The 11,910-nt window shown below is 41.1% G+C and overlaps 1 protein-coding gene across 1 annotated transcript; it reads right to left on the bottom strand.

Moving 5' to 3' along the window:
- Positions 1-230: 230 nt before the first annotated feature.
- On the bottom strand, positions 231-11,648 carry RPF2 (ribosome production factor 2 homolog). The gene is made up of 10 exons (XM_010402828.2): positions 11,542-11,648; positions 10,271-10,403; positions 9,436-9,473; positions 8,796-8,835; positions 6,884-6,965; positions 6,719-6,795; positions 6,298-6,397; positions 2,029-2,131; positions 933-1,077; positions 231-623 (listed from the first exon to the last, which is right to left on the bottom strand). Exons 1-10 carry the CDS (start codon positions 11,562-11,564, stop codon positions 444-446), a joined length of 921 nt encoding a protein of 306 aa, XP_010401130.1. The 5' UTR covers positions 11,565-11,648; the 3' UTR covers positions 231-443.
- Between the last annotated feature and the right edge of the window lie 262 nt (positions 11,649-11,910).

The following is an 11,910-nucleotide window of genomic DNA, read 5'->3' on the forward strand; positions in this document are numbered from 1 at the left end:
TGCCCAGAGAAGCTGGGGATGCCCCATCCCTGGAAGTGTTCAAGCTCAGGCTGGATGGGGCCTTGAGCAGCCTGGTCTAGTACAAGGTGTCCCTCCTCATGGCAAGGGGGTTGGAACCAGACAATCTTAAAGTCTCTTCCAATCCACTCTCTGAAACTGTCCAGGAAATGAGTAACCTGTTTGACTCCCCTATATTGCTTATACCAAGAAACAAATACTCAGCTTTGGAGTATTGGTTATAGCATATATTTTATTTTAAATAACCAAGTTCCATGTTAAAGCTCAATACCCCAATGTTCCCTTTAAAATGACAAATGATTAAAAAGATTTTTGTTACAAAACTAAAGCTAACAGCAGCTCAATCTTTTATGTCTGACAATTTATATTACAACATATATTCTAAATTTGAAAGTACAAAGAGTTTTCAAAGCTGTCCCAGACTATCAAGCTGACTTTGACTTTTTGGGAGTAGGCCCACCATCTTCAGCTGACTTCTCTGCTGGCCTCTTTTTTAAGCCTTTCATTTTCCGTGTCTGCAGTTTACTAAGATCTTGCTTCTGCATGTGGATTCGACCATAAGTTGTACCAAACACATCGTGGGAGATATTCTTTTTCTTCTTAGGCTGCAAGGAAAGAACAATGTCAGTATTTCTGAGTACAGGCCCAGGAGCTCTGGTGAGAATCAAGCACCCAAAAGCAAGACCTCATACACTTGGCTGGAGTTTAGAGACTAAGATTTGTGCTGGGTGTTTTATGTGCTTCCAGGGGAGAGTCTGGATGCCAGCTGACCACCACAGAAGTGCTGTGGCCCCAGGAATGTCAGTTGGCCTCGATGAAAGTAAGCTCTGGTCAAATATACAACAAGTAACACTTCAGTCTTTGCTCCTCTTCACAGATAGATCTGAAAGCAATGCCCTTTCCAAGCTACATACCTTCAGGCCTTTCGGCTGTTTCAAAGACAGCTTATAAAGGTCATCTGAAGCTAAATGTGTCCTCCTCATAACCAGATCTAATGAAGGTCCCATCTCTTCCAGTTCAATTCTGGGTATTTTACAGCCAGATTTCTTCAGAAGCACTCTAGGAGGAGAAAACCAACCAAAATCAACATTGTCCCCTGTGCTAAAGATGTATCCATCTTCCTTAAGGATAGGTTTAATCCTGCAGCTCAAAATACTATTAAATCAACTGCTACCACTAACTCTATTACTGGGAAAGGCATCTATCAATAACAATTTATAATAAATCAGTCCCATTACAATTTGAACACATCCAAAATATGACCTGGCAAAAGTACTTTATTATTTTTTTAAAATGAGACCAGTATAATCAGTATCACTTTTAAAACTCAGCCTCAGTACCCTGAAAGCCATATCACTTCTCAAATTCAAAATAGCACTCTGGGTATTATTAGGCATGAAGAATATTCACTTTAATTTACAGCAAAATAACCAGAGCACTATCTGAGAAAGCATTTTGGTTTTTTGTTTTTAAGAGTGAGGCTGATTTAAATGATTTTGTATTAAGAGAAATCAAAATCACATGGAACACTATGTGTGCTACGAATGTTCACAGCCTCCTAAGTCAGGGAGTGAACTGTAAGGGTAAACACCAATGCAACAAGAAAGATTGCCTTATCCTGCCTTTTCCTGGTTTTCCTTGTGCGTCTCTGTCTGTAGCCTACCCCCTGTTATTCCCTGACAAACACCTAAGTGAGGAGAGTCCTAGAAATCAGCCTGAGAACAGACTAAGTCCATGAAGTCTATGACAGTACCCAGAATTCACTAAGTTAATTCACACCACCTTACTAATCTAGCCATATGGAAGAGCAATCCTGAGCCAGGAGGAGCTCAACAAGGAAGGAGGCAGCAGACTTAGGGCTCAAGTGTTCTCCTGCTGTACAAGTTATGCTGGAGCACCTCTACACATTGCATGTTCTAAATGCAGCTCAAGCCAGTGCAATTTCACAATTACAGATTGAAGTTGACGAGTGTACCAAAACCCAAACAAATAGATAAAACACATACTCACTTGTAGCTTCTCATGTAAATTTTCCCATCTACAGCTGTGAAATGCAGAACATACTCTAAACCAGCCAGACGAATATTGGGCACAGTGGGACCTCTGAAGAAATCTGAGAGAGTATTACAGTGAATAAATGCCAGGTTTTTTGGCTGAAAATAAAACCAACAGATGCCTATAACAAACTGGTGATGTGATGTGGGCCCATTTTGATATACGAATCTCACAAAATAGCCACTACTTAAAACTGCAGCCTGGCCAAAACACAGGACAGAAATTTAATATTGCACGTGTTAGCATGCACTGATGAATCCAAATGTGTGTGGAAATCCTGACAAGAACACAGTGACTTTCCAGAGATAATTTGGTGGCAATATACAAGCTACCTATATATATACTTCCTATCTGTAAGTGCATGAAAAAGAGCAAATACACCTTCAGAGCAGTAACTTAACATTATTAAGCTAATTGGAATAATTGCATTGTCTATGCTTTTAAATATTCATCTCTAAAATCAGGGGAAAAAAATTATCTTATTTGGTGCTTAGACCAGCCAATGCTCAGCTAAACACAGATCAGTACAGAGAAGCCATTTGCTCAGGTATCTGTTTAAAGACATAATTCAAACCTGATACTTAAATCTTAATCATAGCCAGATTTGGAAGACTAGAAAGAGGGATCAAAACCAGTACACAGCAGATCAAAACTGCACCTTGTCTACTCTTATCTACATTTCTCTCTCTGGGAAAAAGTTTCGATACATCATTTCTTTCATATCTCCCTCACAACAAGGCACCTCTGTCCTCTAGGTAAAGCAATATTTGTCATTATGTCTAATGTTTTCTCTATTAATAAGCAACACATCTGTGAAAATAAGATACTTCAAATACTTGCTCAGTTTGCAAAGAGAACACTGAAATACAGGTTAAATACAAAATGAGCCACCTCTCGCAAGGTTCTTATATCAGGCTATGAAAATATACTGTGCAATCAGAGAGCCTGCAATGAGCACAGCAATCTGTCCAACACACGCAGAGGGTGGAGAAAGAATGTGACCTTGACCAAGAGAACAAGGTGTGCTAATAAACATGACAGGGCAATGCTGAAATATAGGAGAACTGTTAACAGATGCAAAACACATCACTCTTTCCCGCTCTGTCCTGTTTTCAGATCCCTTGGCTACTTGTCTTTTCCTTCGCTACCTTTTTGCAAGAGAATCAGCACTGGAGTAACATCCAAAACACAGTTTTGCTGGCAAATACCAGCTGGAGTCAGCCCAGGAAACTTCCTTGGTCAATTAAACACTCTCTTCTCCTTTCGAGTCTAACTTGCAGTTAGCGGAAAAGTTGCAAATATAACATTTTGTTTGCCTGTGGCATATTTTTCCCTTCAATTAGCTCTCTGCAGGTACACAAGCTTACATTCATAGTGGTTTTATTGGCAACACTTCCCTTTCATATTTTCCTGTGGCATCATACATCTTTTTACCCACAGGATGATCTCTTCCAATAAACGCAGGTGGTCAGGAATTTGTCTCCTGGCAACACTGAACAGCTGCAGAAACCTTACACTTCAGTATACCCAGAGAGTTGAAATTTTTTTAACATAGTCTTAATTTACAACTCTTGCTTTGGTTGGACTAGAGACTTGCTTTCTCCTTTCTTTCCATCCCTAGTTCTCTCTCCCCCTTGTCCTCAAACATGTTTCCAGAACGTCTAATTTACTCTTTCCTACAGAGAGCTTTTCAGGACCTTTCTATTTCCAGATTAAATTGCTAATTGATGGTGGAATGTAAGTCTTTCTGTATCAATTCATAACCAAAAGCTGGTAACGCTGTAATCTATGCAGCTATGGTTAGATGAGTGCAGTTCAAACTGTATCCCAGCCATTTCCCAGCCATTTCCCAGCCATCCCCTTTTCCTGACCAGAAAAAGCCCTCAAATCTTTTCAAACACTCAAAAGCAGTCTGTGTGAGGAAGGCTGTTTGAAGACCAAGGTGACAGCCAATCTAAAATTGCAGAGATGTCCTGCAAACCAACGTTTTAGAAAGTGTATAAGCAAGCCTTATAGTGCCTGGCCATTTTTAGGCTAAAATAGATGTTCAGTAACTGAACTAATAACAAGCAGGCAGTGTTGTAAGCATTGAAACATCTTATAGATACAGGCATTAAATGTTATTAGCATTTCATTAACTGCATTCCAAGACTTACATCATCAATGAACTCCTACACTGCCACATCAGAGGGCAATGAAAACCAAAAGAGAAAAAATGGGATGTCTTTGTCTTTCAGGTCTCCAAAGAAAATGCATCTGTCATTTATTCCTCCTAAACAGCATCCTTTCACTTCACAGTTTAACCAGACTATAGCATTTGGTTACCATGAAGACAATAATTCACGTTTGCTCTTAGTTTTACAAAGAAACTGCTGTAAGATGATTGTACAAACATGCATAAGCCCTTTTGATATCACAAAAGACAATGAAAGCTTGGTTGTTCCTCGGCATCACTGGCATCACACTACTTTGGCAACAAGAAGCTGTCAGCTATCTAATATTCCCTCTGGGATCCCAACAATACTGGTACAGCAACAAAATATTTGCAGCTGTTGTTATAAAGACATTCTCCTATCTTTCTTAGCAAGAGTAGCAGCTTAAAGGTACCACCTTTTGCAGAAATGGAACAAATCACTTCTTCCTTATCAGTTAAGTGCAGTTTTGAAGCAGGTCAGATTAATACCCAAAATATTTTAATTGGTTAGTGATACCTTCAAGCTTTTATTCTCCTTAACCTTTTTCTTTGTCTATTGTTTTGCATCTAGGTATTTCACAGAAGTCGGCAGAACAATTAAGACCTGGAGTACTTGGCATATGTTCAAGAAGGAAGACTGGGTGTGGAGTACATTCGACTGCCAAGTCATTAAAGGCTAATAAATAGGAGAGGAGAAAGGACAGACAAATATCAAGAGAAATAGGAAGGACTATTCAGTTATTTGGCAACTATCTTACTACGCCTGTCTCCCATTTCAGCTGTTTGACCATGGGGTGCAGAAGCACATCTGGATTCCCATCACTGTGCACATGCCTGAACAAGATACACCCCAGAAAAGGCATCTGCTTCCTGCAGCGTAAATACGCATTGACAGTGACACAAACATGCAGCAGTAAAACTCACTTATCTTCGTATTCAATCATCCTCAAAGATGTATAAGCTCTGTTACCACCCTTTCATCCATCCCCAAGAATCAGTCAGCTGCACTGAGAGGATGAAAATTTGCTCCTCTCCTGCTCCCTTTCAGTCTCATTCCAGATGAAACATCTTGCTTTAAGGAATAATACTAAGGAAAACAATTCTCATTTTTAGGGTCTGTTTCTAAAGAGCAGTCATTTACCCGTTTGCCTAGAAACCTAGAAAACCAAGAATGGAACCAAAAGAATAAGACTGTTCTTATTGGGCCAGGTTCAGTATTTCACTAGTTTAGGAAAAAAAAAAAAAAAAAAAAAGGGAGTAATCTACTTTTATGACAACTATTAAAAAGAAAAAACACACCACCCTACTTTCTATATCTAATTCTACCAAGCAAGATGCAATTCTTAAGTGTCAAGAGACACAGTATTCAGACTTCTGTGTCTGAAAAAGCTACAATGTGCTTTATCTTCCAGAGCCTCCAACCTCAGGATAGTAAAAAATTTCATGCCAGTTTGTTTCCTAAGCTCCAAGCCTGCCTTAAAGTTAGGGCACAACTATTATCTACAGCTGATTTTTACTGCACCTGTTCTTTCCAAGTATCCTAAGCAACGGCACACTTGTTAGAATTGGTGGAATTTCCAACAGAAAAAGCTTTCATTACAAAAACAGAAGCTGAATTATACTGATTTGACTTTTCTGTAAGCAAAAATATCCCACTTTCTGAACTTAGTCCACTGATTTCAATTTAGATACTTCAAAACATTATTTGGTTAGAAAAGTGATGACCCACTACAATTATAAGGCCAAGACTTTTCGGAAAATGACAGTTTTCCCACAATCAAAGTAATGAATTCTAGTGAACATGAAGTTTCATCTTCAGAGTCTTTTAGGACAGTTTTTTTTCCTCCCTTTAATAGTCCTCATGATTAGTTAACTTTAATTTAATGTGACATGAAACCTACAAGTGCTAATTCTTGTTTTCTTTCTGTGCTGAACACAAGCAAACATTTATTGACAAACTAGCTTTTCCCAACAGATCATATTACTACAGATCTATGCAATCCTACTGCCCAAATCATCAAAATACTGACCAATAAGAAGGCTCTTCAGTCTTCTGTATTCTTCATTCACGTCAAACACATCACCAGCAAATATCAACATAGGTTTTGTCCCTTCAGGACATTTACTGTTCTGTGGAATAAGAATTTTAAAATAACAAAAATTCAGACAGTGTTAGGGAACATATTTTTGATTTGATAGGTGGCCAGCCATTCAACACTGAATGAAAAACTTCTGTGACCTGTGATCAATAGGGACAGAATAGACCAACGAAATTAAATTAAAAAGCAGAGCATAAAATTAACATTCTGGAGAACAGAAACTACCATCCTCATATACTGCATGAAACACTTTTTTAAAAAACAACTGGATTCACTTCAGGGCACATAAAAAATTGCAACCAAAAAATCCACCACTAGGTGTTGCTGAAATACTGAATTAGCAATTCCTTACCTTAATATCTTTTAGGGAAACAAACTTCTCAACGCCCAGCTCAATCATGTCTAGCACGTGGTAGTCAAACATGCGACCTGTGAGAGCAAAAAAAGAAAAACCAGCTACTTAAATATTCACTGAACACCCCATCATCCCAATAAAAACCCAAGTGAGAGTTATTACCTATTATCAGGTTGTTAGGTCGCTTCTTGTTATGAGAGCCAAAGAGAAACAGAGAACAATCTGATTTCTTGGAAAAGAATTCCTGCAATTGAGGAAAAGAATAAAACTTATGAGTTTCAGTTCACAGGATTTAAAATATTCTGCAAAGGTATATGGCACAAACACATGAGTTTAGGAGCTGCTTAATGAGAAGAGCAACTGCACTTACCAGAAGAGTTTTGAGCATGTCATGGGTGTTTTTCAGCACTTAACGCTAAAACTGACAGCTGGATTCAAGACTCAAATAATTTCTTTTTTTATTTCCTATTGCATCTTAAAAGTCAAGTCAGGCAATTTTTTCTTGCCATTTTATCTATAACACTCTTTTTTATAATTCCTCATTATTTGCTTTTACACAAGATACTTCCAACCACTTCTCCTTGCCTGACAAGTAAGTATTTGCAAGCTGGCTGCTGCTGTAATGCCTCATTGTAGTTTCCCAAATAAGCTTCATGCAGCATATTAGCTTTGCCTGACAGCTTCTGAACAACCAGTTAATTCCCTCAACAGCAAGTCTAACAACATCTGCACTTGGCACAGGAGTCCCACTACACAGCAACTTCATGTCAATTTATTATTTAAGACTAAGATGCTACTTAAAACCAAGCCAGTGGTGACTATCACAGAGATCTTTTCTCCAGGAGGAATAGATAAGAGAACCTATTGTATCCAGAGTCAACATGACAGCAGTTCTTTCTAAAGATGTCCAGCTCCAAAGTCCTTTTATGCACTTCTGCCTCCCAGGGCAGCTCCTCATCTTGTGTATCAACAGTGGTTCAGTGATATACACACACACACAACTTATCCAGTGCTTCCCACAAGTACGTACCTTGTACCAAGTATGAACTTGGCAGTTGTGAAGCACAGAAGGATACTTCACCTCCCACCCCTGCAACAGCAGCAGCTCAGAGAGGACATTGCAGCTCTGCCCCTCTGGGAGGTCAGAGACACCTGGAGAGGCTGGGTTAATTGCACGTACAAATCACACAGCTCAGCACCAAGTTCTGCCACCAGATCGCTGAGAAATGCTGACTCTAGACAGGCCAAAAACAGGCCAGAGGGGACTCCCCTTGAACCATGTGCTCACACAGCTGTTAATCACTGTGTGTTGATATCTGTATACTCTCCAATAGCTGTGTATTTTATTAAAAAGATGCAAAAAGCTCAAATGCCTCAAATCTGCCCTGCATATACTGCAACAACACATACATTGCAAAACTGCCCTTTTAAAAAATGCCTCTAGCCAGTTAACCAGGACTGCTAAATGACTGAAAGGGGCTTGATGAGCTTTTCCACTCGGTCCCTAAGCACCCTTGATGGATCCCATGCAGCCCCATAGACATGTGTGTCTAAGTGGTGTAGCAGGTCACCAACCATTTCTTCCTGGATTATGGAGGCTTCATTCTGCTCCCTGTCCCTCTTTTCCACCTCAGGGGTCTGGGTACCCAGAGAGCAACTGGTGTTGCTATTGCAGACTGAGGCAAAGAAGGCATTAAGTACCTCAGCCTTTTCCTCATCCTTTGTCCCTGTGTTTCCCTCTGCATTCAGTCAAGGATGGAGATTCTCCTTAGCCCTCATTTTGTTGGTGATGTAATTGTTAGAACATTTTGTATTGTCTTTTATGGCAGTAACCAGATTAAATTCTAGTTGGGCTCAGGCCCTTCTAATTTTCTCCCTGCATACCCTCACAATATCTTTGTGGTCCTTCTGAGTAGCCTGGCACTTCCAAGGGCAATATACTCTCTTTTTATCCCTGAGTTCCAGCCAAAGCTCTGATCAGACAGGCTATTCTTCTTCCCTGATGGTTCATCTTTTGGCACACAAGGCTAGCCTGCTCAAAATTGTCATAAGAGAAAACACTGTTTATACTTACCAATGATGTTTGGTCCTCAAAAGGCCTGGTAATATTTTTCCTGAGAGGAGGGGAAAAAAACAAGTTAAAATAAAAAAAACCAAAACAGGCCCAAGATAGCCACTTCTAATTAGTTCTCTGATAATAAAAAGTTCTGCATTCCACCAGAAACTCCAGCAGTAGAAGCTCAGTTTGAGTTCAAACCACAAGTCATATTAATACTGCCAGGAATGCCTTAGTGTCACCATTGCCATTTTAAGTACTTTCCTCCATATTTCCTGTCTCCTGGGGCCTGACTTCCAGAACACCAGTACTGGTGACACACCATGAACAACTGCCTTTGCCTGTTCATTCAATGTTAAATTTAGCTACTACAACTGTCTCTGCACTACATTCATACAGACACTGGGTTCCCATTTTGAGCAAGACTTAGACCTGAAGCCTGCTCTGTACCACCTGCCACAGAACAGGGCTCAGCACTGATGCTGATCACACATAGCTTGTTTCCAGTCTATTGGAAATTATGATCAGTCAGTCATCTTCTGCACCCTGGTCATTGTTCAAGCCCCCATGGTAGCCAGCATCTCTATTCATGCTCTGAAATTACCAAAAGCTGTCTGTCTGTCAGAAGAGTCAAAGATGTCAAAGTGAGACCACTTACCTTTTATACAGTACAGCAAAAGGTTTCTTCACAGCATACTGCAAAACACAAAGTTTAACACATGTCATCTCTAAAACATGCACAGCACTGTTGTTTCTATAACCCAATAGTTTACAGGATCACATGAAACAGTAACTGTGCAGATCAGGCTAGAAGAAGGTACCTCAAAAGGCCTGCTCACAGTAATACCCTTCCAGCAGGTGACAATCTTGTTTCCAAATTAATTGCACAAGGAATTATTTGTAGAAACTAAGAAATAACAAAATAACTGAGAAATAGCTGATATCAAAGCCATGTAATGCAATCCCTCTGCTTCTAAGGGGCATAAGGAAAAACAGGGAGAGAACAACAATTTGATCATAAGAGGCATAAAGTAATAGGAAAACAACAAAGCAAAGAGAAAAAGGAGTGTAGGAACAGCTATAATATTTTAAGCTATGGAGTTAGGAGACATGATTGGTAGTTTAACATTTTAGGAGAGGCTGAAGCCTCCCTATCAATACAGTCAGTTAACAGGATTCTGGGATATGACTTAGCTGTGTGATACAGTCCCAGTTCTGTACCTAATCCTCTTGTTTTCAAATGGACTTGGCAACACTTCACCTTACATACTGGACAATTGTGGAAAAAATAAAGAGAGGAAGCTCAAAACTTCTGGCAAAGAAGAAACTGGAAGAAAATAATCTCCATTAAGAAGTAGGTAATGACACCTTTGGAGTACTGGTCAGTCTGAGATTTGAGGTACAGGGAGAGTATGAAAATACAGATAGTGCAGCAGAGACAGCAAACTGTAAGAAAGAGAGAGGAAGGTTGCATGCTATGTCCAACAACTTACAATGTCTTTAAGCACTTCGGTCACTGTTAAGTTTGCATTTCCTCCTTTTATGAGCATAGCATTTTTTGTATTTTCATTTAGCTTGGGTTCTCTCTTCTCAAGAAATCTTTTTGCTCTCTTAGTTTTAGGCTTTCTGTAACAATAAATTAATAGTTAAAAACTTAATATACGTAACAAAACCTGACACTGCAGGAAACAGTGAAACCAAACAAGAATTGGAACAAACTGTGTTCAAGTAATTTATTTCAATGACTTAATCCCAACCTGCAGAATTACAACCAATGCCTCAGGTGAATGTGTTTTACTGCCACTCCTCTTCCTCTCTGTCCCCCCAAATTAACAAAGGTGATTTTACAGTCTTGTGCTTTTCAGTTTCTGCTAATTTAGAGCTCAAGCTACACTAGAATTCCCAGCCTACTGACAGGCTGAAGGCTTCGCCTCACACCAGCTCCCTCCACAAGCCAGAAACTTGCTTTTGAGAAGAAAACAAAGTTACTCAAAGACCATCAATGGCACCCAAAATAAAAGCACAAGTATGGCACATCTGTTGTCAGGAACCAGCAAGCAGCACTGGGCACTATCCAGGTGAAATACCCCAGCCTTCACAGGGGCACACACCTTATACACATCGGTGGCTACATGGCTTAAGAATCACACTTCTCCACTAGATTACCTTCTGAATAAAGCATTAATTTTAATTTCTTCTTTAAAACAAACAACCACACCCGTTCCCCCCCAACAGAATTGTCACGGTTGGAAGAGACCTCTGGAGATCATCGAGCCCAATCCCCCTGCCAAGGCAGGGTCACCTGGAGCAGGTGACACAGGAACGTGTCCAGGTGAGTTTAGATTGTCTCCAGTGAGGGAGACTCCACGGTCTCCGTGGGCAGCCTGTACCAGTGCCCTGCCACCCTCCATGTAAAGAAATTCTTCCTCAGGTTGAGGTGGGACTTCCTGTTTTAGTTCATGGCAATTGCTCCCCATGCAGATGTGCATGTGATGGGCATCACTGAAACTTCAGAGATGAAAAGAATTCTCTCAGGTGTACGGAAACAAACAAATTCAACACCAGCTTGTCACCGCGGTTCTTTTAAGCTACCAATTGAGTAAAGGCTGTTTGGCCACCACTAAAAAGACGGCAGCGCTCGGTTTCCTCTGTCCAGCGCGTTTTCCATAAGGCTTTTCTCTCTGCTGGCTCCCCCCACCGCAGCCCCGCGCGGGCCGCCGCCCGCTCCCGTTTCCCAGTGCGGGGGTTCCCCCGGTTCACTCACACGACCCGGTCCAGCGCATCCATTGCTGCCCTCACGTGCGGCAGGATGTGCGGGAGCCGCCGTGCGGCGTCACATCCGCCGGGAGAGCGGGGCGGGGGCACGGCGCATGCGCGGGGCGCTCTGCCGGCTCCGCACACCCGTCCCACGTGGCGAAGGGTCTGGAGGGGAATCTGTACGGGGAGCGGCTGAGGGCACTTGGTCTGTTCAGCCTGGAGCAGAGGAGACTGAGGGGAGACCTCACTGCAGTCTGCAATATCCTCGTGAGGAGAAGAGGAGGGGCAGACACGGATCTCTTCTCTGTGATGACCAGTGACAGGACCCGAGGGAATGCCCTGAAATTGTTGTCAGGGGAGGGTTAGGTTGGATGTT

This window comes from Corvus cornix, chromosome 3 (genome assembly GCF_000738735.6).
Source record: "Corvus cornix cornix isolate S_Up_H32 chromosome 3, ASM73873v5, whole genome shotgun sequence".
NCBI classification, from domain to species: Eukaryota; Metazoa; Chordata; class Aves; order Passeriformes; family Corvidae; genus Corvus; species Corvus cornix.

Bases quoted from the DNA above. Each gene is read 5' to 3' on its own strand.
- RPF2 (XM_010402828.2), bottom strand. From the start codon at position 11,564: ATGGATGCGCTGGACCGGGTCGT. The intron at 6,796-6,883 runs GTAATAACTCTC...TTGCTCTCACAG, and splicing joins ACCTAACAACCTGATAATAG to GTCGCATGTTTGACTACCAC. The intron at 6,398-6,718 runs GTAAGGAATTGC...CTTATTCCACAG, and splicing joins TTTCCCTAAAAGATATTAAG to AACAGTAAATGTCCTGAAGG.